Source organism: Adiantum capillus-veneris, chromosome 19 (genome assembly GCF_014529385.1).
Source record: "Adiantum capillus-veneris isolate H3 chromosome 19, ASM1452938v2, whole genome shotgun sequence".
NCBI classification, from domain to species: Eukaryota; Viridiplantae; Streptophyta; class Polypodiopsida; order Polypodiales; family Pteridaceae; genus Adiantum; species Adiantum capillus-veneris.
The window spans coordinates 122,735,217-122,761,721 of NC_140949.1; the positions used below are offsets into that span (position 1 = coordinate 122,735,217).

Below are 26,505 nucleotides of genomic sequence, written 5' to 3' on the forward strand. Positions count from 1 at the left end.
TTACAGCAGTCCACTTTAATAAGCATTACAGAGCCCTTGCTTACTGTATGAGAAACAACTTTCCCTTTATTCGCACCGTTGGTTAGGTGGGTCCGAGACCTTATGCTTAACGGCCAACTGGCCGCCTTGTTCCATGCTGCTTCCAGTGAGCATCAGGTTCCAATACCAACAAACGAGTAAAAAACAAACTGTGGGTTCCATATCCCAAAACCCCAAAGTACTGACATTTTTGAGAAAAAATTTGGACCAAACTATTATATCCTTGCATCTCACTCGGCTTTCTAGCCCGAATATTATCTGTCCATGTCATCTGGACCATCGGGGGGGGGGTAGTCCGATGTATTGCAAGACGCCTCGCATCTTCTGGTAATTCACCTCGTAGAGGAAAAATCTCATGGCCATGTATGGCTTGCATTCGAACCAGCCCCTTCTGATCCATTAGGAGCAACACGTGTTTTTTTACCTCATGTTTAGCAAGACCAGAAAACGGCTCTAATCCTTTGGGCTAAATTTCGGCGGATTCAATGAGTGTGATGTCCTTTGGGATGGGGAATTGATGGCCTACGAGCCAGATGGGAAGATTGCGGGCTACTTAAGTGAAACTGATAATAAGGAGCGTCAGGTGGAGCCTGTCGACTCTCTCCCCTCAGACAATGGGGAATTGCCAGTGTGCGTGAACATGCATGACTACCAGCCAACTCGCATAACTGCACCATCAGCAAGCCCTGCTTGAGGCGTAGTGGATGGTCCTGAAGAGTACTCACAAAATGGGACCCATAACACTCACCCCTCCCCCAAAAAAGCTCAATGTCCTCATGGAGTGCCTCTACATTCTCCAAGAAGTCATAGGCCTCATCCTCGGAACGTGGTGTATAGTTTTGAACACCATGCACAAGCATATACCTAGTGTCGTTTCCTGCCATAAACTGAGTCCACGCGATCAGCCCAAGGGAGTCGCTTGGCTGCCATCCCCACATTCTGGAGTCGCACATCGATGCACTGCCTTGCTGGCCGCAATAAGTGTACTGTTCATCTGCTGCCTGGCTGCCATGAGTCCAATGACTCAATCTTAGCCAACACCTTCTAGTGAGCAGAAGTCCGTGCATGCTCACTCGCCACGCATACCCCTTATCCTCACTGATCTTGTATTCCCTTGTTGTGGATCCAAGCCAGGCAACTTTCCAGATAAAGCAACCCGGGCGAGGCGGGGGCTGGTGTTCACAGGAGCCCGCATTCTCGCATAACAAGTTCTTTCCTACATCAGATATGTCTTCTTCGTTTGTCCATGTCGCATTTCTTACACTGTTAATCACCTGTGAGCCTGCTCGTGGCTGCAAAGCCCTTTGAGCATCAACCATACCATAAGCATTACCACCATCAGTGTGCCCCCCTACATATATTGGAGTTCCATGCCCAGTTTCGCCACTTTCAAAGTCGATTACCCTGATCGTTCATGCGTATTGTTGTACCAGACAGCCTACTCGCTGTGCTGAGCAGGCGTCTTCTCAGCAAGAACCCGCAGTACCTCCCCTCACTTGGCGTTTTCAGCCTTGCTTGATCACCATCAACATTCAGCCTAGCGTTTTCAGTTCCCTCCACCACCCACAGCCTCTGGCGTTTCCAGTGTTGGCATCGCCTACAGTCTCCCCTAGCTTGGCGTTTTCCATTGCTACCATCGCCAGCACTTCCAGTTGCGTAGCGTTTTTGCTAGTATCATCCACATTTGCCAGTGTTTTGGTTTTCAGCCCATTCCGCAGCAGAAGAAGCAGCGTTTCAGTGGTCAAGAAGGTAGCAGATTCAGCCCTAGTTGGTTGCAGAAGATAGCCATTTTCAGCCCTCGAAAACGCAGCCAAAACAGTCATTTTCAGCCACCGAAACAGCCCCAAATTTCAGCAGTTAGAAGACTGTAGATTTCAGCCCTAAAATCGTCGTCGTCGTCACCATCGTCGTCATCGACATAGTCCCAAATCGCATCAGTCCATTGCATGGTCATTGTACCACTTTGTGCAATCGTAAGTAGACCACTCTTGCCGACGAGAGTGGGGCCTTCGGAGGAGGGTTTTACAACCTCTCTGGTGTCGTATCTCTCTTCTCTTTTTCTCTCAGTCTCGTACACTTGCACGCACAGTGTCCACTCACTTTGTTCGTGACCACAACATTCTCCATTAAGAACGGAAGGCTCTCCCTTCCATAAGAACTAAAAGGAACCTTGAGCAAATATGGATCACTCATCTTGAGAAAAACAACATTCATTCCGCTGCAACTTACAAGTGGGGATCTGGGTCAAGTTACCTGATCCTAATCGAAGCAAGAAAGAGCATTTGGAACCACTAGGCAAGATAGCAGACGATTATGGTACTCGGAATGAGCATGAGGCTGAGCCCTGTTCAGCAGCCCTAGAGTTGAGGAAGGAACAATAGAGGAACCGCGAATTTTTTTTGTACTAGATGGAGGGTTACGAGATCAAACAGCCGATGGTCGTTAAAAGGGGATTACACATGCCGGAAGAGGTAGTTCGGGCGATGTATTGCGAAGGGGAGCCGTTTGGTGCGGACCCATCGAGTCAGGTGACACTTGTTTCGGGAAACATTGGGAGTTCAGTTCGAGGTAAAGCGGTACCAGATAGAGTATGTGTGGAATTGACAAACACGGTATTGAGAGCATCGATGCAAGTGGTCATGAATGGAGTCAAGATAGCGGACGGGCAAGTATTGGGGTAGAGACAGCCCTGTTAAGGATCGATGTACGCGAGGATGTACTGACGTTTGACAAAGGAAGTCTCAGGGTTGGAACAGTAACTCCTCAAGGACGGTTATGCGGGAAGGACAAAGGGCAAGGTGGCCTCGTATGGGACCCAAGAGAAGGTACCCAATGCTGGGATGCATTCGAATATGGAATGAACCACATGTGCAAAAGTGCAGAGATAACAACATAGTGGAACTCGCTTGGTCGATGCAAGGCGAAGCCAGCGGGATTAGAGTTGTGTTCTGGTCTTAGTAGACGCATTGCAGGGAGACGTAGATTACACCTAATGGATTAGCAGGGGCTGATCCGAATGCAGGCCTTAGATGGCCGTTGGATTCCCCCACGATGGGGCGAATTACAAGAGGATGCGAGATGGGTTAGGTGTGCTCGACACAAGACCATGCGTACCAGGCAGCAAGGGACACATTTGGATGGTCAGCAATGTACCACCACGGAGATAAGAAGATTAGTATATTCTGTTGAGGAGAGTAGGGGATTGTATACTACTGAATCCCCTCAGTTTTGCAGAAACCTTGAAACTCCTTAGAGATGTACTCTCTTCCATTTCCAAAGCGGATAAATTAGACGGGAAGATCGAGTTCACGGAAGGCAAGGATACAATAATCTTTGAAGCAGGCGAACACTTGAGACTTTTGATTCCAGAAGTACATTGTGTTGTATCTACAAAATTCATCAACACTGCTCCATGGGAGATTAAGACAATGAACACGAGGCTAGACTAAGCCCGAGAGAGAATCGATGTGCGGATCTATAGTGGCTGGCACACTAGAAACCAATCCAAAAACACTGATAAGTGAGCGAGGGTATATCCTCCTCGACTCGATGAGCCAACACGGCTATAAGAACCGCAAGATATAAGATAGGAGCACTTCGGCTCGCACATAAACCAAGTACGATGAGAATAGGGACGTAGTCCAACCTCCAAGCCAGTACCTGGCCACAAACGCAATGAGAAGCACTAGCTCACTCTGGCTTGGTTGAGACCAGGTGGTCTTACCCAAAAACCCTGCTGGGTATATGATTCCACAACCAGATGGAGATGCATTCAGGAGCCTTTAGCTCGTGGACCCCTCAACGACATACATACCATGGGCAGTGTCAACCCCGATCAAAAAGCCTGCTGCATACATTCAGAATCCAAGAAACAAAAGCCAGTGCTCGTTCAGCTGAGACCAGGCGGCATCCACAACACATCCCCTTGTGGGCGATATGAATCAAGGCGATGGTATGCAAATAGATACCCCTCAGTCTACCAACAACCTGCTCTTCCTCAGCACTCAAAAACCTCTACCTGCTCAGACTCTGCTGATGTTATGATGATTCCACCTGTTTCCCAATGCAATGGTTCTATGCTCTACAAAGTTTTAGTGTTGGTTTCTTTGCAGCAGAAGGAAATTTATCTTTGGATTTGGGTGGAGATAAGAAGATTAGTATATTGTGCGACATTGTAGGTGAAGTTTTGGAAGAAACATCCATCAATTATGTTCAACTAGATGCTAGGAATCACAATCATAACCTAAGAAGCATGGCCACTGTTGCTATCAAAGACATTGGCAAAGCTATAGTTATAGAACGTCTTGACAATGAATATAATCTTGGATTATGTGATCTCATAACGTCAAAACAACATAATACTCATGCTGATGGTAATGTCCTTGATGAAGGTAACACGTCTATTTCTCTTATGATCTTCTTCTCAGACACAAAGTCAGGCTTGTTTTAGCTTAAAAGAGGTTCTGGACACATGATATCTGCTCTTGAGGAGCTACTAGAAGCTCCTTTAACAGATTATGAGAGGCAGTGAGAAGAGAACAGACTCAAAAATCGCCATTCGATGCAAAAGCTTGGCCTGACATCCTAAGTCGTCAGAACCAATGGAGAGCTTTCACACTCATGCATGAAGCCTAGGCGGAAGGCAATCATTTGTCTGTTGGCTATGCTGACAGATTTGGAGTGAAGGCCTGTAGATCAACATTTTGCCTAGTACCACATGCCTTCAAGATGCAATTGCAAGTGATTGCATCTGGAGTGTTGACCTTGCTTTGCGATCCCAAAGAATCTTGCGTAACACAGAAGATTACATCTGGAGAGACACCCTCATTTCGCATCCACCAAAAAAGCCCGGCACCTTAGCGCTGTGCCTATCAAGCAAATAGCGCAATCAGTGCAATTACTAAAAATGCTTACAGTTTGCTGGCCCTGCCTCTGTTGGGCAAATCCCACAATCAGTGTGCATTCCAATATAGGACATCGGAGATTTTTCTGTATGAGCATCTTGCGTAACTCAGATGATTACATCTGGAGAGACGCCCTCATTTTGCATCGAGGGAAAATAGCGCATTCAATGCAATGGACTAAAAATGCTTAGAGTTTGTTGGCCCTGCCCCTGTTGGGAAAATCGCACAATCAGTGTTCATTCCAATACAGGACATCCCAGACACCAAGTGCTTCAAGCAATCATGTGGTTCCTTCTGAAGTACACCACATTTCAGCATTTGTGTAGTGCCATGTGCCTTGCAAACTACAAGCATAGGTGATTGCATCTAGAGAGATCCCTCGCTTTATATTCACTAAAAACAGTCCAGTGCTAGCTGGCTCTTCTCCTATCAGAAAAATCTTGCAATCAGTGCATTGCAAGAATGACCTCTTGGATACAAAGCTCCTCAGGCACTTTTTGTGCATTCTGAGAGAAGTACACCAGTGTAGACCAAGGAATTCCCAAACACGATCTCTTTTTCCAACAATCCCTAGCAAACTATATGGAGAGAGATTGTCACTTTGCATCTGCCAAATAAAATCAAGAGCTTCTTGGCTCCTGCCTGGATTGGGCATATCGCATGATTAGTGTGTTGCAAGGGACACCCTTCCCGAGAGATTTCAAAACATGAATCTATGACCAACAATCCCTAACAAACTATATGGAGAGAGACCGTCACTTTGCATCTGCCAAAAACAATCAAGAGCTTCTTGGGTCCTGCCTAGATTGGGCATATCGCATGATTAGTGTGTTGCAAGGGACACGCTTCCCGACAGATTTCAGAACATGAATCTATGAACATTCCAAAAAGATACTGGAGACAAAATAAGAAGCAGCTGGCAATGAGCAGTTTGGGAAAGAAGACATCCTCTAAAGAGACCCAAACCACTTTCAAAAATAGTTTGATTGATCTCGACTTTTTTCACCATTTGCACACACTCCAATAGCAGAGTAGTTGCTTCCAAGCATGGCATGCAAAAACTGTCACCATAAGTGCCTCCTTATGCTATGTAAGCCCCAGGTGCATACATAGCATAAGGAGGCACAATACACTGAACACGGGCTCCACAAGAGCCCAAGAGCAAACTAGGGCCGGGTGCAGCCCCCAGCTAGGATGGCTTGCGGCTCCAACTGGCCCGCTCAGGGCTCTGACTGCCACTTGCACACATCCCCCACCGTGGGACTGCTCAATGTCTGCACTCGCAACCTGTGACGACAAGGACGCAACCCCACTCTAGGCTGCCCCGAGACCTGTACATGCGTATGAATCAGCCCTGTTTTTATCGTTTGGCCGTGTTGCATTCCTTACGCTGCTTATCACCTACGTGCCTTGATTGTGACTACCAAGCCCTTCGAGCACCAACCGTATCAAGAAAGCTACTATCATGAGTGTGCCCACTCTACCTAATTGGGGGTCCCATGCCCTATTTCGCATCTTTCGAAGTCGATCACTCTGATTGTTCATGCGTCTTCCTGCCCCAGACAGTGTACTCGCTGTTCTCTGTCTAGTCTCATTCTGGTTCAGCATAACCTGCTGCCTGGCTGTGCCCGCCAGCTGATATATACTAGTCCGTGTGATTACCAGGCCCCTCGATTCGTGTTTATCCTGCTCATCTCCTATTCGTCCAGCATGTTTTTCCCTAGGGGGAATCCATCGGCCATCTGTGGCCTACATTCGAGTCATTACCTTCTGATCCATTAGGAGCAATACTGGTATTTTTACCTCCTGTCTATCAAGACGGGAAAACGACCCTAATCCTTTTGACTTAGACTTGCACCGGCCAAGTGCATTTCCTCGTGCTATTATATCTGCACCTCCACACATGCATGTTGTTCCATAATTGAACGCATCCCAGTATTGGGAACCTTCTCCAGGGTCCCATATGAAGTCACAGTGCGCATTCACCTTCCCTATCAATTGAGTTCAAGGGTCAGTCATCATGATGACGAGACCTCGGTTGTCCTTCCCTTCATGCCCACCAACGGCTTTGCATGTCTTCACCATCAGCGGGCCCTTTTTGGCTCCATTGACTAACCAGTTAGGAGACTCATTAGTCCAGCAGTCACGTTGCCCTGACCACCTTCCGTGAATTTGATCGGTGCCCATTTCAATCAGCACCACAGTGCCTCCGCTCAGGGTACAACAAACAGTTTCCCGACCGTCTGCATCTCTAGTCAGGCGGGTCTGAGACCCCCATCTTTCCATGCCAGCCTCAGTGCTGCCCTGCACCCACTGAGCATTAGTACCCAGTACAAGAAAACGAGCATAGTAATCGTTCCAGGTTCGATATTCCAAAACCCCCATGCCCTTACATTTTTGAGAAAAAATTCGGCCATAATTCTGTTATGTTCCCGTATCTCGCTTGACTCTCTAACCCGGACTACGGTAGTCAATGCTATTTGGGCCAGTAATAATGTCGCGCGCTGTCTCGCAGGACACCTCAATAGAGTGGGCATCCAGCCCTCTAAAAGCATCATGTCTGGCCCATCCGACCAAGCTCGGAGACTCCAGCTGCACTCAACCAAGCTTCACGCATCTCTAGCCAACGCGTCCCTCGTCGAGGGTACCATAGTCAAGAACTGGCTATTCGTGTCCTCTTCAGTTCCATACAGGTTCGTCCCCGATAGGGCCTGCTTCTTCCAACCGAGTTGTATCCTTATGGCGACTGACCTCTGTGGATCCGCCCCACATAGCTTAGGTCTCGCAAACAACCCACAAGACCGCTTCGAAAAAATTCTCCGTCGAATCTCCATAACCCCCGCTGAGGTCCGATCACTGTGCATTACTGTTAGGTCATGCCCCCAATCTTGTCCTGCTGTTTCTTGCACATCAATGTCTGTTCGCATCGGAATCACACCCATCACCTCTGGCAACTCACTGCTCATTCCACTCGAATGCGGGGAATCTGACCACCATTTCCAAGCATCCCCACAACTCTCTTTACCACACGTGCCCCAAGACAGTTTGCTCATAGCTGGCGTTCCTGCATCCCTGACCATCCTCGGGTCAAGGCTACTCGTACCTGTACTATAACTACCATCGGTGGATGGGTTCGGCATCAAGCACGTCCCCCACCTCAGCGACATACGATTGGTTATACGCGTATCAACTGGCCCTTCCTAGCCCACATCCCTTACATTCAGGTCGCGTCCTAGCATCACGACATCCATGCAACGCTCTAGGTTCACCGTCTCATCCTGACTTGACGGGCTGCCCAACCTCAACTCCTTGCATGCCCGAGGCATAACGCCAATGATCTCCATAGCCCCGTTCTCGGGCACAAAGGAGGCAGCCAGCTGTAGTTCACCTTGCGACACATATTTCGCCCTTTCCCCATCACGTGGGAAGTAGGAGGCAGCAAGGTCTACATGGTGTTTCTCTTCCGCCTCTTCATGCATTTCATTGTTGCCTCGGCATCAAGAACGTCCCCCGCCTCAGCGACATACGATTGGTTATACGCGTATCAACTGGCCGTTCCCCCGCATCCCTTACATTCAGGTCGCGTCCTAGCATCATGACATCCATGCAACGCTCCAAGTTCACCGTCTCATTCTGACTTGACGGGCTGCCCAACCTCAACTCCTCGCATGCCCGAGGCATAACGCCAATGATCTCCACAGCCCCGTTCTCGGGCACAAAGGAGGCAGCCAACTGTAGTTCATCTTGCGACACATATTTCGCCCTTTCCCCATCACGTGGGAAGTAGGAGGCAGCAAGGTCTACCTGGTTTTCTCTTCTGCCTCTTCATGCATTCATTGCTGCCCATTTCGTATGGCCCACTGGCCACCAAATTCCGAAAGCCTGGTTTACCAGGAATACCGCAAAATTTCACATCCACCCTACTGGCATCACCGGAGGCCTCATCCAGCCTTACATCTTGCCAATTTCCATATTCTAGCACAAGCATCAGTCCATTCAGTCCTGCCAGCACTTGCTTCGCCCCGTCATGCGGGGAATATACATCAACCCGATCCGCTTGGTACTCCTCTTCGCTTTCTTCATTGGTACAATACTCACCATTTAAGTACGGCTCGCACGGCTCACAGGCCAACAACTCCCCATCCAACAGGGCATGACTAGCACCACTTCCGGTTCCTGCATCTCTTCTTCCCCGAAATAGGCATCAACGTAGCCAGGGAACATTGCATCCAGCACCAATTCTTCCTCGCCCATTTCTTCCTCATAACACTTATCCACCATACTTCCTTCTCCTTCATCCACACACAAAGCATCCGTACTCATCTCACGAGAGAGAGAGAGAGAGAGAGAGAGAGAGAGAGAGAGAGAGAGAGAGAGAGAGAGAGAGAGAGAATTGTACCTGCCTTTACTTCAGAGCAGAATAGATTGCGAGAAGAGCAGGTTGAATAAAGCAGAAGAAACTGACGTCGAGTGCAGAGAAAGAGTGAGAAAGTGGGAGAAAGAAAAGTCACGATCTAAAGTCGCGATCTCATTTGTGTCTTTTCGCTAACGTGGCATAGCTCTCCTTTCAGCTTTCAAAAAATAGTCTTTGGGCTAACTGCCCTAAAAATGTGTTTACATGCATTTGAAAGCTTTTCTAATGTGATACTGGGTTTCAAATATGGGGGACAATGTATGCATTGTAAATAATCATGTTTATGTGTCAACAGTCTTGCACATGTACATGCCTCAATATGGTGTCAAAGCCTTTAGATATGGTGCTAGTTTGGTTATCAAGGATCAAGCCTTAAAAAATTGATATATTTTAAAGTCCATTTGGCATTTTTCCCATGAAAAATGTCCGTCGGGGGTCAAAATTGGCCAAACTAGCCCTAAAAGGGTCAAAAAATGGTCAAAATGATGTGAAAAGGCAAAAATTTGCCACCGCTCATGGCTACCTAAGTATTCAATCTGAGGGTGTGTGTGTGGGAGAAAACATGAGCACTTTCACCTCTCTATGTGGGGTCTATGTGGAAGAGAAAGCAGGGTTTCTACATGTGCTCCTATGTAATCCCATCTTATTCCCATCCTGTTTTTGATTGTGTGGAGGAGTGAATGATAGTTTCTTCTCTTCAATTTTTCACTTGGGAGAGTCTATGAAATTTCTAAGGTTTGCATGGATGTGTGTGTGCGAGGAATTTAGAAAAGAAGGTGTGTCTTTCTGCAAGACTATACATGTCCCTGTATCCGTGCCACTAGATGTGCATGCTCTATCTCCAATGATTGTTGATTTGTAGGTGGCAATTTATTTCAACCATACTAGATTATGTGCAGGCAACTCCAAAATGCACCTTGTGCGAAGGGTACTCGACACCTCAAATCTCCCAATGATCCCCCATTATAGTTTGGAAATATAGTGATCCAAGGGGCCTTTGTAGTAAAATTGATGCATTTGACAATGGAGGGATGCAATGTTTGCATCCCCTGCTTTGTTTGGAGGTTATCAAACTTTGCTTTTGCCCCTCCCTTATAGCATTTGTGTATGTAATTGATGTGTTCTAGAAAGAAGGATATGCTTTTAATGGTATACAAGTTGCTGACACCAAACGAACCTACTCCAATCTTGGGATCCTCCACTAAGGCTTCGTGGGGAATGCCAATCAAATGTTCACACTTACCATTCAAATTTTTCTGCATTAATGTTCCCAGGCTAGCATTCGATCGTCCATCGATACTCAGGGAGCCACTACCAATGGCTTCCCATGCATCTTGCACCATCTTCATTCTCTTGGGCAAAGTGGACTGATCCTCAAATTTCACTCTCTTTATATTTGTCTTCTATTCCTCCCTCTGGTTGTTCCATAGCTTGACTTTGGCCATATTGTAAGTGGAAGGAATGTCTTCTTTTTAAATCTTTGCAATATATCTTCATGCTGCCATGAACCATTCTAACATTATGATATACACTACAATGTGTTGTGAAAATATCAACGCGCATATCGATGCTCTAAATTTTTTTTAAAAAATAAACAGTATCAATGTAAGCATCGTTATCAACATTGGCTTCGTATCATTGGTACACATGCTAGTATTTTTCCCGTCGAAATCTGCACTGTCTTTGATAACGGTGTGAGCGGGATGGAAATACACACAACGCCTCTGTAATCACCCAACACACACTCTTGGAATGACACACACACACACACACACAAACACACACACACAAACACACACACACACACACACACACACACACACACACACACACACACACACACACACACACACACACACACACACACACACACACTATGGGCCACCACTCGGCTTACACAACCCACCTGGCCGAGACAGGGAACACACCGATGGAGTGAGAAGAGAGAGACTATCCATTTGCCCACTCCACATAGAGAGAGACACACGCACACACACCCAAAAAACTCATCTCAAAAGAGGAGAATTTCTGATGTTTAGATACAATTGAGCTTGGGCCAACATGAATGGGGCAAATAGCTCACACAATATGGGTAAAATATGTAAGATACAATCACAAATTGGAGTAGAGGCTTCGCTCATAGGAGAAACTTACATAGCCAAAAAAACAGAAAAAAAGTGAGGAATTTGGAAAAATAGACAGTGCCATCGCGTTCGGAACGGCCAAAAACCGTAGTCTACAATGTCAAAGTGCTCAAATCCGACCTCGGATGAGCAGTTTATGGCCAAAATAGGGTCCAAAAACAACAAAAACTCACTTACGGCTGTTCCTCCTCTTCTCTCCACGTTTTTTTTCTGGTCTTCTCTCTGGTTTTTCAGATCCCACACTTAGCTTTATTACTTGGGCACCTTTGGCCTTTTAGTTGACTTCAAACGGACCCCGAACAGGCCAAAAAGTGGCCTTGCAGTGCATGGTTGTCACCCTGCTGCATTCATCCGCACACCTGGCACTCAACTTTTTCCAATAATGCATCCTGCAACCACATGCAGTGGCCCGAAAATATGGTCCTCATGATGACCTTTTGCATAATTCATCACAAAATAATAGCCATGTTGTGTCCATACTTATCCACGTGCAAATATTGACCCCATTCTACCTCCTGATGCCACTAGATGCCATCTGACGCACCTGCTTACCTCATGTCGCCGACCCGCGGATAGTTTCCTCAATAAGTTTTATGTGCTACCAACTCCTCATTATTATATAAAAAGAACACTGATACTGGTGACGATGAAAATCGATGCACTATGTACATGTTGTCCTACCTGTACACATGTGGGCCCCACGTAACCACCTGGCTCTGGAAAATGGGCAATCCTTTATTCGATGCACCATGCATGTGTATATACATATATGCAATCACTTCTTTCAAAAAACTCCTAACATAGTTTGCCCATACCCTAGCCTGCAGTGGCATCGGTGGAGCAGATAGGAGAGGATGCTGATTTGGAAGTCGTTGAGGTGGTGCCAGACGAGCCTAGCATTGCTACTCTGTATGGGATGCATGCGGAGGACCTAAAAAATGAAACGCCTAAATGGAGAGCTCTATATAGACATAGGGAGTTATGCTCAGTTCTATGAGGATGAGAGAGAGACCTCTTAAATCCATAAACACTGTATTTGAGAAATTTTTCTTCTTTTTATAATATATATTGTATTCACGTGGAGTTTTAACCATTCTTGCCTATATGCTATACTTGAGAAAGGCAAATTGTGATTAATCAAATTATAACTTGTTCAGATTTAATGTTCGCGTGTTTAATGCAGGTATGGATGATGATCAATTTCTTTCTTCTCTGTCACCCGAGCAAAGGAGGTGGTACGTGGAGCGTCATCACTTTAGAGCACCGTCACGTTGTTTCACTCCTTCAGCGTCTCCTTCTGTTTCAGAGAGATTAGCCGCTCCAAGAGTTCGGTGTCTACTAGGTAGACAATCTACATACTTTTCTAGGCACCGATGCTCTAGTGGTGGCGACGACGGTTGCTGTGGAGATATCACCCGTTGATGCTTTGACACCACCTCGTAGTCGACGAGGCTCCTTACCTTCCCCTTCTTTGCCCGCCCCCACACCAACCACAACATCGCCATCTACTCCAGGTTTTGTGCGCCTATCGGCCGTTCTTGGCTACACACCACGCGCTACTCCTCCGGGAGTCAGTCCAATCGACACTCCTTGCTTTGGAAGGAGACACCTGTCACCCGTACCCCCATCGAGGTGCCACTCAAGACGCCACTTGAGACCCCTGTCGAGACACCCAGGTTCACACATCACAGGCGAGAGGGATTTCCGTACGCTGTCGACATCAGTAGTGGCATCATCATGGACGATGATGACAAGAAGATAATTTCCCGCATGCACGACCTTTGCTCTCTGGTGTTTTGACCATACATACTAAACACTTGGAGTGAAGTGCCAAATGAATTAAAAGACAGAGTCATCAGCATGCTACATGACAAGTTTCCCGTGTCAAGTCAGGATGAGCACTTCAATGAAGACCCGATGAAGGTGCGGATGCACGAATACTGCAAGCACAAGCGTTCTAAAGTGCGAAAAGCAATAAAGTATGGGTGGAACAGGCCAGATCGGCTAGCCAAAGAATATTGGAAGAATGAAAAGCGAGCAGCATGCGAGAATCCTGACAAGTGGAAGCAACAAAAGGAGGCAGCCAAAGCGCAAGTAGAGGCAGGGAGCTCGCACCACTTGGGGAGTGGTGGGTGGGCATCATTTGAGGCCGGTTTTATAAGTGTTTTTGCATTGCCCTTTAGGTTTGGTAGTTATTGATAATTGTACTTTTAAATTCTAACATAATGTATTCTTTGTATGTTTTAAAGAGTGGTCTATGACAGGACGTGACCCCACACCGTACGAGCGCGAGTATGCGGGCAGAAAGGGCCTGAATGCCCTTATGAACATTCTCAGTTCTCTCTCCGACATGGTTATTATTTCACCTTACTCGCTTACATTTGTTGTATTTTAATAAGATAAAAAATAAATTGTTTTGTAATTATATTTATACTTACAAAAAGTCTTATTGTTTTTTTTGCAGAATCAGGTAGATACGTCGCTTTGACACGATGAGACGTCTGATTAGATGATATCAGTCTAGCCGTTGGTGCAGTCAAAGCTGATCCATGCTAGAAAGTGGTCTATGCCAAGCAAAGGCTGCAGGCAGGTGCAGTGTAGAAGGCTAGGGCATGTACAAAGGCCCTAGGCAGCCAAAGGGTAGCGGAAATGTATGTCTAAAGCGATGTTTGAGACCAAAAGAGCTAAAGGATGGTCCATATGGGATGAGAGATCAAGATGCCCAAAGTGCCAAGTTAGTGCTCTAGTATGAAGGGTTTGATGTGCTCTAGAAGCCGGTCCAAACAGCTCGTCAAATGGAGCTTCGATGCTCACGATATTGCAGTTCAAAGATAGAAGGTTTAGAAAATCCCCGACGGGCAAGGCAGCTGAGGACAGGTTGCCCAGGATGATGTTAGTGGATGCATGTCTAGACCCCAAATTATTGAGCACGCATGTCTTCTCGAATTGCAAATCACAGCTCTGGTTAGCAAGTTATCATCATTTGGCATTGTTTTGGCCTCGCCAAGGTTCTCGAGATAGTATGCATCATGTGGAGTTAGCACAAGTCAATAGTTCATCAATTGGATGCTCGGTCAGCAAGATACAGCAGGATGAAGTTGGGAGCAGTCGGTGGTGGTGAGCTTGCAGATGATTTTTGTCGGTTTTGATGGCCCCAGTTTGCAACCCCAAGAATCTTGGACTGTGGCCGAATACTTGTGATTTGAGGTCGGTATGGTAAAGCGTTGGCGGAGCCTTACGGCTTGGGAATCCCACCCCGATCCAAAATGTGGTAGGCAAGGTAAGCAGGGCAGAGAGTTGGGCTGAAGAGGGGATTTTATAAAAAAAAAGAGGTATCTTGGGACCTTTCGAAGGCTTGAAGGCTGTGGTCTATAAAGCTGCCACGTGGCGAGCAATAGTCCCGTATGCGAGGAAGGGGCACAATCTGGCGGGGTAGCGAAGAGAGGAGAGGGAGCTCCCCATCTCGCTGGCCATGGAGGGCACGGTGCCGTTGGTGTGCGGCCCTACACGGGCGGAATGTGGAGGCATTTGGTCCGGCTTGGGGTGGCACCAAGGACGCGCTCGCTATGCAGGATAGGCGGCAGCCTTGACTGATGATGTGGCATGCACCCAATCAGGGGCCTATTCCCGCGGCCTCTAGGGCCCCAACTTTGTTTTCGAAGAGAACTCCCCCCAATAGCGACCTCGTTCTTAATGCCCTGGGGTAGGGGAGGTTTCATATGAGGGTGAAAGAGAGGAGGTAGACCGGGCAAAACAGTCAAAGGGCGAGCCGAGATAGGGGACAAATCCCATGCAAAGGAAGAAGCCCAAAGGGTAGAAGAGCAAGTAGTCAAGAACCGGGCAAGATAAAAAAAATGCCTAGGGGCAATAGCGACATTGCTAATGCCCCCCCCCTCAAGTGCAAAGAGAGCAAGAGAGAGCAGATGAAGCCAGAGGCGGTTACCTCCTCCCAAAGATACCAAATCAGTGTGCCAGATGGACCAATTGAAGTGCGTTTCTAAAGTTGAAGGGCCCCCACTATAAAAGTCATTTTTTAAATCAAATTAGGGGCTTTTTTGTGTCGTTTGAAGCTTTCAAAGTGAAGTTCTCTAACAAACCTATCCCTTTGTACTTTTTTTCTTGAAAATGGCCATGGAGATGGCAGTGCCAACAGCCTTTGTACATGCCTTTTGAAGTACAATCAAGCCACTATTGCCCCGTCTTGTGGTTGTTTCCCCTTCCCCCCTTCTCTTTCTCCTACTTTGGTGTTTCCCCTCGGTGGCGGTAGTGTGGAAGTGTGTGCCTCCCTAGACTGACGGTGTTTTGTGTGAGAGAGTGAGATTGAGCGGTTGTGTGTGTGTGTAAGGGGGTGGAGACAGACTGTGGAAGTAGGTGTGCTTTGTGTGGTGGATTTGTGGAGTGTCTAAGCGGTGGAAATTGAGAAGGCGGTATGCTAGTGTGTAGTGTGTTTTTGAGGTGTTTTCTGAGAGGATAGGGGTGTTGTGGAGCTATAGAGAGGCCTTTGTTGTTGTGTCGGGTTTATTTCCCCATTTCCCCTCTCCATCTTCTGGTGCCCCCATGGAGGAGCATGTTGATTGCTCCTAGTTGATAAAAAAGAAGCAGTTTTTTTGTGTTGAAAGTCATGGTAGCTAGAAGCTATGGACTGGTTTTCACAGGCGAGGAGGGCGCTGACAAGTGGATGTCGGATTTTGAGTTGTATATGCTATCATTGTGTATGCCAAACGAGGATAGCAAGATGCTGACATTTTCTTTGTTCACGCGTGGAAAAGCTAAAGTATGGTATGAAGCTTTGGAGGGCGATCCAAGGCAAGCGTGGCCGGCTCTACGGGTGAGATTTCTTCACGACTTTTGCAAGGAGGCGTCCCTAGTCGAGATGGATGCGAACCTGAAGGCGCTCAAACAAGATGTAAGTGAAGAGTTCAATCTGGATTTGGGTCATTTTGAAGAGTGTTGGGCAGAATTAGGGACAACCATGCAATTGGCTAATGGAGACTACTTTAAGCAGGACAAATTCATGGCGTGTCTGCATCCTAAGGTAACAGAGAAAGTCAATTTTGAGAGCCCGGAAAATTACAATGGTGAGGTAGCAATTGCACGGTCGAAGAGCAGAAAGATAAAGAAGAAGATAGAGCAGGGTGTGTCGGGCTACGAGACGATGGCCCCTGCTCAACCGCAATGTCCGAGGAGGCTATGCATGAAGAAAATCATGGAAATGAGGTGTAGCTATTGTGCCGCAAAATTGGGTACACACGCTACACGATTTGTCCAAGCAAACTAGGAGTTGTGGCTCAGTGTCATGGATAGAGGACAGTCAAGAGGAGCAAGGGGCAGGGAAGGCCACTGCCAGGTAGGTGCTACAATTGTGGAGAGAAGGGGCACTATGCACGTGATTTTCCTCAACCACAAAGAGAAAGAGGAGGCATCTACCCGTTGTTTGGTAGAGGTCGAGGCCAAGGGCAGGTCAATGGTCCAAGAGAACAAGCGGTGGAGAATCCTGTATAGCCAGCTCCGCCAAACGGAGGCGAGGTCCCAAGAGTAAATATTATTGGGGTGGATAAGCAAGATATCAAAGTTTTGGCCAGTAAGAGAGCAAGAGTTGAATGAGATACAAAGATAGAGCGGGAAAGCAGAGCTCACAAAGGCAAAGAAAAGGTGTACGGAGTTAGAGAGAAGCCCAATCCTAGCAAAAGAAGAAGACTTCGTAAAATCAAGCAAGCGGATTTCCATTTAGCACGTGGCTATCTCGAGTACAATCTGGTAAGTGATGTTGAAAATAAGAAAGAAAACATTACTTTTGGTCAGTTGTTAGCCTTAAATCCAAAATTCAAGAGGTAGTGATCCACAAGTGTTAGCACTAGGCTGCCGAGAGCTAAGGGAAATGTGCAAGCGGTGCAAAACATGGCTTTGAGGGTAGGTAACCCGACTGATGTCCTTCCACTGGTGGATGCGATTATAGAAAAGAGGATGCAGGTACATGCCTATATAGATGGTGGAGCACAGGTTTGTGTCATGACGAAAGCAACAATGAAAGAGACGGGAGTCAAGGCAGTAGCCAAGTCGAATGTGCACATGAGGATGGCTAACCATACTAAAGCCAGGTGTCTTGGTTTGTGTCAGGATATGAAGGTCAAGGTGATGGGCAAAGAGTGCCTGATAGACTTTTTTGTGATGAAGGCAGGAGATAATGCTTATCCGACCATTTTGGGTAGGCCATGGCTTTTGGTGATATGTGCTAAGCAAGACTAGGAGAGCAAAGTGTGTTCACCTTGCCTGACAAAGAGAAGAAAAGACAAATTGTGCTGGATTTGAAGACTAAGGAGAGCGTGATAGGTGCTAAGAAAGACTAGGAGAGCAAAGTGTTCACCTTTCCTGACAAAGAGACGAAAATACAAATTGTGCTGGATTTGAAGACTAAGGAGAGCAGTTCCCGTCCTATGGAAGCTAAGGATGGAGGCGACACGACGAGCTACGAGTACGAGATAGAGACGGGCTATGATGAAGGCTACACTAACACAGAGGAAGAGGAGAGCAAGGAAAACATGCTGAAGATAGATGCAAACTTACTCGGAGTCACCATAGACGACTCCCCTCCTATACAAAAAGGTATGCAGCCTCAAGCATAGAGGAGGTTTCAAGCATGTTGAGTGAAGATTTGGCCAAGGGTGAAAAGGAGGCTTCTGTTCAACTGTGTGAGTCCTATCCAAACCTATTTGCAATGGAATACAAGCATTTGCGAGGTGCAAGAGGGGTAGAGCACAAGATTGTTCTCAAGGAGGGACATAGGCCTAAGGCACAAAAGATGAAAAGACTAGGGAAAATCAAAAGGAGGCCCTTTGGCAGGAGATCAATAAGTTTCTGGATGTAGGCATTATATACCCTGTGAAAGAGTCAGAGTGGGTCTCGTTGGTGTTTATAACCCCTAAGAAGAATGGGAAATGGAGGGTGTGTGTCGACTACAAGACATTGAATGCAACGACCAAGAGAAATCACTATCCATTGCCGTTTCAAGACGAGATCTTAAACCAGGTCGCTAGGCATGAGAGATACTCGATTATGGATGGCTTTTCGGCATATTTTCAAATAGGGATTGCACTTGAAGACCAAATGAAGACCACTTCATAACTTCATGGGGTTGTTCCGCTTACCGTAGGATGCCGTTCAGATTGGTGAATGCATATGCCACCTTCCAAGATTGGATGAATAGGGTATTTGGTCCATATCTGGGCCGCTTTATCAGGGTCTTCATGGATGATATAGGCTACTACAATTCAAAATTGGAGCACCTATCGAAGATGCATTTATGATTTCAAAGGCTTGATGAAGAAGGAGGTCAGTTGAACCCCAGGAAGTGCAAGCTAGTACAGCCTCGTGCGCAGCTATTGGGTTATGTGGTGTTGTAGAATGGTATAGAGGCTGATCCCGAGAAGGTGAAGATGTTGGTGTTGATGGAGCCACCATCAGATGCTCAAGTTTTGGCTTCGTTTGTTCATAAGCTGAAGTATATATCATTTATTTGTTTTGGATGTTATCACAATATGTGCATCCTCTTCAAAAGAGAGCTCAGCAGGTGCACGGTTACGAGTGGGATGAGGAAGCTCAGGAGGCTTTTGATAGGTTCAAGGAAATTTTGTGTCAGTTGCCAGTAGTGTGCCCTCCCAATCGAGAGGATGACTTCTACGTGTCTATGACAGTGGGCATAGTTGCTATTGGAGCGGTTTTACTGCAAAAGGTAGGGAGAAGCTATAAGCCGGTTTACTTTTGAGAGCAGGGTGATTATCCCAGGAGAAGCTAGATACACCGAGGCAGAGCAGTGGGTGATGGCTTTAGTCTTCGCTTGCAGGAAGTTTAAGGTGCATTTAATTGTGAGGAAGTTTTTTGTGTTGACAGTTAACAATCTATTGCCAGAGGTAGTGCTACATTTGAAGCTAGGAAGGAGGATTATGAAGTGGGTGTTGGAGCTACAAGAGTTCGAGTTGGAGTTCAAGGTGGATCACACGAGTCGGTCTCACTTGGCAGACATTCTTGTCAGCAAGGCCGTCCATTTGCCAGCCTATCCGAGAGTGGTGCGAGATGAAGCCAAGGAGGAGCCTACTTTAGAGAATGCTTTTACAATTTGGTTCGATGGAGCGTATCGAAGGGTAGTACAGAAGGCTGGAGGAGGTGTGGTGATACAAAAAACGACACGGAAAAGCTATAATTTTGAAGGAGTATTATCTAGAGGACGTCCACACCAATAACGAGGTGGAGTATCTCACTTTGCATTTGGGTTTGAAGCACTGTATAGAGTTTGGCATTTTGAGATTGGTGGTGAAGCAAGATGCATTGCTAGTCATCAAGCAACTACTAGGCCAATTGCAGGTAAAGCGAGATTCTTTGAAGCATTGGTTCTTTTCCATCAAGAAAATGCTAAAGTGTTTTGAAGAGGTTAAATTCAAGCATGTGAGAAGAGAGCAGAACCAAGAGGAAGATCAATTAGCAAGTATCAAAGTGCAGGTGCATGTTGCAGGTCTATATGTGGCCCCAACCACTTATGCAGGTAGGGAGACTCTAAAGGAGATTGAGGGGTTTTTGAGTACATGGCAATGTCCAGAGGGTTTGTCCAAGTTGCAAAGGAGAAGAGTGGTGCAGAGGGCCCACAAATTCACACTGGACTTTGGGCATGACGGAGTGCTTAGAAGGGTGTTGTACAAAGAAGAGATAGATATGGTGTTGGAGCAATGCCACAAAGAAAGTGGACATCAGGGCAAAGACCAGGTTTTGTTTCTAGTGCTTAGAGCAGGCTTTTGGTGGCCTTCCATAGTGAAGGATGTGCATTACTGGTGCAAGACGTGCCACCACTGTCAGACTATAGGTGAGAGATGACTGGTAGTGGAGTCACAAGGTGCCATTATCGCACAAAGTTCTTTTGAGAAGTGGGTTCTGGATGCCATAGGTCCTCTCCCAAAGTCTACAAGTGGTAAATAGTACGTGGTGGTAGCCATTGGCTACCTTACAAGGTAGGTCGAGACCAAGGCTGTGAAGGAAGTAAATGCTAATGTGGTGGCTCAATTTGTGTTTGATAACATCTGTTGCCGTTTTGGTGTTCCGTGGGTGTTAGTTTTTGATAGGGGTCAGGGGTTTAGAAGCAAGCTCATGAGTGCATTAGTGGAAAAGTTAAAGATTCAACATCGGTTTCCTCACCATATCACCCCCCAATGCAATGGTCTAGTCGAGAGTGCTAATGCAAAAATTGTTAAAATGCTAACAAAGTATGTGTATAAGCAGGAAGATGAGTGGGAAAAAAATCTAGAGGAGTGTTTGTGGGCATATAGAACTTCCTATAAAGTAGCTACAAATTTCACTCCATTTGAGCTAGTCTATGGTAAGGAGGCTATGTTGCCGGTGCATGCATAGTTAGGTGCTTTAAAGGGGTATGTGGCATGTCAATGCCACTCAACAAGGAGTTCTACAAGATCGGATAGCTAGTTTGGAGGCTGGTTAGCAAGTTATGGTCAATTGAAACTTTTTCGTGGTCTAGTTATGGGCCAAGTCGACCGCATCGGAGGATACGCCATCTGGCTTCTTTTTGGCCTTGTCAAGGTTCTGGGAGATAGTATGCATCATGTGGAGTTAGCACAAGTCAACAGCTCGTCGATCAGATGCTCGATTAGCAAGATACAGTAGGATGAAGTTGGGAGCATTTGGCGGTGGTGAGCTTGCAGATGATTTTTGTTGGTTTTGACGGCCCCAGTTTGCAACCCCAAGAATCTTGGAACGTGGCGGAATACTTGTGATTTGAGTTTGGTATGGTAAAGCGTTGGACGAGCCTTACAGCTTGGGAATCCCACCCCGATCTAGAATGTGGCAGGCAAGGTAAGTAGGGTAGAGAGTTGGGTTGAAGAGGGGATTTTATATAAAAAAAGAGGTATCTTGGGACCTTTTGAAGGCTTGAAGGCCGTGGTCGATAAAGATGCCATGTGGCGGGCACTAGTCCCGTACGCAGGGAAGGGGCATAGTCCGGGCGGGCTATATAGGCCATGAGCTCCTCCATTAGGGGTATCGAAGAGAGGAGATGGAGCTCCCTATATCGCTAGCCATGGAGGGTGCTGTGGCGTTGGCGTGCGGCCCTACAGGGGCGGAATGTGGCAGCATTTTGGCCGGCTTGGGGCGGCACGAGGGGTGTGCTCCTCGCTGTGGGGGATAGGCGACGGCCTTGACTGATGACGTGGCATGCACCCAACGAGGGGCCTGTTCCCGCGGCCTCTAGGGCCCCACCTTTTTTTTTGAAGGGAAACCCACCCCCCCAATAGCGACCTCGCTAATGCCTTGGGGTAGGGGAGGTTTCATATGAGGGTGAAAGAGAGGAGGTAGCCCGGGTAAAATAGTCATAGGGAGATCCGAGATAGGGGACAAATCCCATGCAAAGGAAGAAGCCCAAAGGGTAGAAGAGCAAGCAGTCAAGAACCGGGCAAGATGGTCCAGATGAGCTCCAAATTGGCCAGGTAAAGAGGACCAAGCAAGAGAAAATTCAAAGGTAGCCAAAGGGGCAGTGCAAGCTAAGCTCCCCAAAGGGGTAAAAAAATGAAGGAAAAAATAAAAAAATAAAAAATAAAAAATAAAAAGAAAAATGCCTAGGGGCAATAGCGAAATCGCTAATGCCCCCCTCCCCCTCAAGTGCAAAGAGAGTAGGAGAGAGAGCAGATGAAGCCAGAGGCGGTTACCTCCTCCCAAAGATACCAAATTGAAGTGTGTTTCTCAAGTTGATGGCCCCCCACTATAAAAGTCATTTTTTTAATCAAATTAGGGCCTTTATTTGTGCCGTTTGAAGCCTACAAAGTGGAATTCTCCGACAAACCTATCCCTTTGTTCTTTTTTCTTCAAAATAGCAATGGAGATGGCAGTGCAAGCCCTTGTATATGCCTTTTGAAGTGAAATCAAGCCATTGTTGCCCCTTCTGGTGTTTCCCCTTGGTGGCGGCAGTGTGGAAGAGTGTGCCCCCTCGGACGGATGATGTTTTGTGTGAGAGAGTGAGATTGAACGGTTGTGTGTGTGTGTAAGAGTGGAGACAAACCGTGGCAGTAGGTGTGCTTTATGTGGTGGATTTGTGGAGTGTGTGAGTAGTGGAAATTGAGCAGGCGGTGGTCTGCTAGTCTGTAGTGTGTTTTCTGAGAAGATAGGGGTGTTATGGATACCCTGAGCTATAGAGAGGCCTTTGTTGTTGTGCCGGGTGTGTTCTCCCATTCCTCCTCTCCACTGTAGCTAAATAGCACTAGTTTTATTTTGTCATAGCATGTATAATGAGGTGACGTGTTTTTGTAACTATTGGTCAACGATGTATTTCTTAATAAAGACAATTGTGTTGTAACTATCACATTTTGGTCAAAGCTTAACAATCAAGTGATTTTGCGTATGATGTGTATAATTTTGTCATTGTATTACTTTCATCAATTCACTTTTGTCAGGTTTTCAGTTTTATTTTGAAAACAATGTTCAATATGGTTGATGGGTGGCAGGGCATTCATTGCCCTGTCACCCAAAAAAACTTATTCTCAGGCGTCGCTATAGGCATCTTTATCTAAGGTCCTACAATGTCGCTATATACGTTGCTAAATCAAGAACTGAACCATCGCTATGTGTGTCACTATATAGCATTGCTTATAGCGACATTCCTGTTGCAACGCTTTTAGTGACGCTTGTAGTGACATCGGGAAGTAAAACAAACCATTGTATTTTCGTCCCTACAGCCGCCGTCAGAAATGCATATAACCTCTTGTAGTGGGCCATGCTGGTGGCCTTGCCCATAGGAACATGTCTTCCTTACATTATCCCCCCCTTGGAGAATTATTTTTGTCCTCGAAAATGAACGTAGAAAAACGTTTCTTAAGTGTAGAGACATTCTCCCATGTAGAACCTTCTTCAGGTCTATCTAGCCATTTTACCAACACCTATCGTCTAACATGATTTCTGGTGTGAAGCTCATGAGAATCCAAAATCTTTTCAGGTTCATGAGGGATGCTTGGCGGTTTGATAAAGTCAATAGTGCATCTCTATCAATGAAATTATCATTTTGACCTAGTTGTTTTCGTAAGCGGCTAACATGAAAAACAGGATGAACTCGTGAGTGCTCGAGAAGAGCTAACTTATAGGCCACTTGACCTATAGGTTTGAGAATGGTAAACGGTCAACAATAGCGTGGTGAAAGTTTGACAAATTTTCCCGTCTCCAGGCTTTCTGAATGATCCGGAACTTTGAGGAAACCCTTGTCTCCTTCTTCGAAAGTACCAAGATGACGATGCTCATCTGCATACTTCTTATATCAATCTTGAGCTTGCTTAACATTCTGTTGAGCAACTCAAAGCATATCAAAACGGTCTTGGAGAAAATCCTTCGCTTGTTGTATCTTTTCCTTAGCCAACCCCATTGTAACGGGTGATCTAGGTTGAAAACCATAGAAAAACATAAATGGACTAAACCCTGTAGTCACATGCTTTGAACTACTATACACAAATTCCAATATAGGTAAGTTCTCTTCCCAATTGGTTTGCTTCTTGCTAACGTACACTCATAGCATATCCTCTAGCACTTGATTAACTCTTTCGGTTTGACCATCTGTTTCTAGTTATCAACCATACTAAGATTAAGTGTAGTTTCCAACTTTGAAACACAATTCTCTAGAAGTGATTATCAAACTTTTGATCTCTCTCACTAATGATGCTAGCTGGAAGACCGTAGAGTCTATATATATGCTCTACAAATAGCCATGCTAATTTTGACGTCTTAACCGTAGTCTTAGTGGGAATGAATCGATCCATCTTTCTTAAACTGTCTACAATTATCCATATGGCATCATGACCACAATTTTTAGTAGGTAGTCCTACTACAAAATCCATAGAGATACTCTCCCACTAATCTTGTGGAATCTCTAAAGGATGTAAAAGGCCACCTGCCTTGAGGTGCTCTGCCTTATTAACTTGGCATTGTGTTGACAGTTTAGTACATACTCCTGAACATCATGATGTAGGCCTAGCCAATACAATTGTCGTCAAAGTAAGGCATACGTCTTACAAATACCTGGACTATCATGACACTCAAATAATTTTTGGTGCCCAGTGTCTGAGTCATTTGACACACATATGCTACCGAGACTCTACCCTTGTGGAGTAAGTAGTCCTCATCAATGAAAAAAAATTCTTCAATCGCTTAAGCTCTTCCTAAGTAGGGGTGGAGCTCTGTAAGTTGGAGTTTTTATTTGTGCGTGCAAAGACATGTGAGTGTGAGGGATTCCTTCTTAAAACTGCACTCCACACCTTAGCATATGGTTGATCTTGTGCACACTTTCCACGTAATGGCTCCAAAAAATCACTCTTGATTTCCGTGAAAGCAAGTGAATTAATATGAGGCATCCAACTTAGTGCATCCGCTACTACATTATACCACCCCTTGCAATATCATAGCTTACAATCATAATCTTGAAGGATCTCTGCCCATCTAGCTTTATGACCCTTCAAGTTTGTTTGAGTAGTAAACCATTTAATACTCTCATGGTCAAAAACCACTTCAAACTCGGCACCATATAAATAGTATTGCCACTTTTGTAAAGCGTCAATTATGGCATCGAGCTCTCTCTTATAGACAGAATAATAATGTTGAGCTCTATCCAGCTTTTTACTTTCAAAGGCTATAGGTCTTCTGTCATAGAGAGTATACACCAATTGTTTTATCACTAGCATCAGTCTCTACCACAAACAGCTTAAGTGGGTCAACAATTGCTAGGATGGGAGTAGTGGCTACAGCTACCTTGGGTTATTCAAAAATGATTTTGTTGGGTTTCTTTCCAACAAAAGGTCTTGCCTTTTGCTTTAAGTGGATCCGTCATAGGAACATCTATTTTGGCATAATCACGAATATATTGTGCGATAAAATAATCCAGTCATGCCTAAGAAGATTTGAAACTCCTCAACCATGTTGGGATGTGGCCATCTAAGAATGACAACAACCTTGTCAGTGTCCATTTTGATTCCAGAATAAGAGATCACATGATCGAGGTAATGTGTCTCGGTTTTAAATAAATTGCACTTTCTTTGCTTAGCGTACATAGCGTGAGCTCGTAGCTGTTCAAACAGTAATCGTAAGTGTTCTATGTATTCATCTGTTAACCCTCACGGCACACGGACACCCTATGATCTATAAACGTTGTATTATTTAGAGTCAGGTACCGGGCTTGTCGGACCAATAGGAACAGGGTAAGGGTGATCGCCGATGAGAGGCGCACTCTAGCTGGGACATTCAAGGGATTAGTTGGCTAAGCATGGGAGCCCAAGTGTGAATGGGGTGAGCTCATATAAAAGCCAACTAAACCTAAAATTGAGTCATTCTCTCATTTGTGCAATAGAAGAGTGCTCTTGCTCCATCTCCATCTCCATCTTCTTCTTCTTCACCTCCTTGTGTGTGTGTGTGTGTGTGTGTGAGAGAGAGAGAGAGAGAGAGAGAGAGGGAGAGTGTGTGTGCGATCGAGCATTACGAAGGCACAACGGCGGCGAAGCGGTTGAGCGCGGCACGATTGCAGCTTCTTCTTCATCGCGGTGAGGAATCCACCACAAAGGCGAGCGTAGAGCGGTGAGTGACACACCCTTTGCTCTCTTGAGCTTGCTAGTTTAGGCTTGTTGTGTGCTTGGAGCCATTTGTGGCTCGCACACGGTGTATTGGCAAGTCCCTTGCTTCGACAGTGCGGCAAGCCCAAGCCCAAGCCCAGGCCCAGGCCTCAGTCCTCAGTCTTATGATATATACTAGTCTCACTTTTATATATATACCCTACTCCCTCAAGAGGGAATGAGAGCATGTGGGGCAAGTCCTCCACTCTCCTCCCTTCTCTTCCCACTTGCACCCTTAAACTTGCTATTTGGAGCCTAGTTCCCCAGCTAGGAAAAGACTGTTTCAGGCTTTTCTGGAGCAAAATAGAACCAAACGGTGGGTTGTAAAGCACAGCGCGTCCCTCCTAGCGATACGCTCGTTTCGAGCTATCACA

The 26,505-nt window shown here is 46.1% G+C and overlaps 2 protein-coding genes and 2 pseudogenes across 2 annotated transcripts; 1 reads left to right on the plus strand and 3 right to left on the minus strand.

The window, feature by feature from the left end:
• Positions 1-3,339: 3,339 nt before the first annotated feature.
• On the minus strand, positions 3,340-8,110 carry LOC147434778 (uncharacterized; annotated as a pseudogene).
• On the minus strand, positions 7,366-8,430 carry LOC147434779 (uncharacterized). Its single transcript, XM_086491203.1, has one exon. It carries the CDS (start codon positions 8,420-8,422, stop codon positions 8,144-8,146), a length of 279 nt encoding a protein of 92 aa, XP_086347329.1. The 5' UTR covers positions 8,423-8,430; the 3' UTR covers positions 7,366-8,143.
• Positions 8,431-8,715: 285 nt separating this feature from the next.
• LOC147434780 (uncharacterized) lies at positions 8,716-9,437 on the minus strand (annotated as a pseudogene).
• A 3,168-nt stretch (positions 9,438-12,605) lies between these two features.
• LOC147434781 (uncharacterized) lies at positions 12,606-13,989 on the plus strand. The gene is made up of 5 exons (XM_086489683.1): positions 12,606-12,630; positions 12,685-12,736; positions 13,496-13,662; positions 13,751-13,854; positions 13,966-13,989. Exons 1-5 carry the CDS (start codon positions 12,606-12,608, stop codon positions 13,987-13,989), a joined length of 372 nt encoding a protein of 123 aa, XP_086345809.1.
• Positions 13,990-26,505: the final 12,516 nt, after the last annotated feature.

Excerpts from the sequence above, each read along its gene's own strand:
- LOC147434779 (XM_086491203.1), bottom strand. The coding sequence starts at position 8,422 with ATGCATGAAGAGGCGGAAGAGAAACACCATGTAGACCTTGCTGCCTCC.
- LOC147434781 (XM_086489683.1), top strand. The coding sequence starts at position 12,606 with ATGCTATACTTGAGAAAGGCAAATT. Across the intron at positions 12,631-12,684 it reads ATACTTGAGAAAGGCAAATT|GTATGGATGATGATCAATTT; the intron begins GTGATTAATCAA and ends TGTTTAATGCAG. Across the intron at positions 13,855-13,965 it reads TCAGTTCTCTCTCCGACATG|AATCAGGTAGATACGTCGCT; the intron begins GTTATTATTTCA and ends TTTTTTTTGCAG.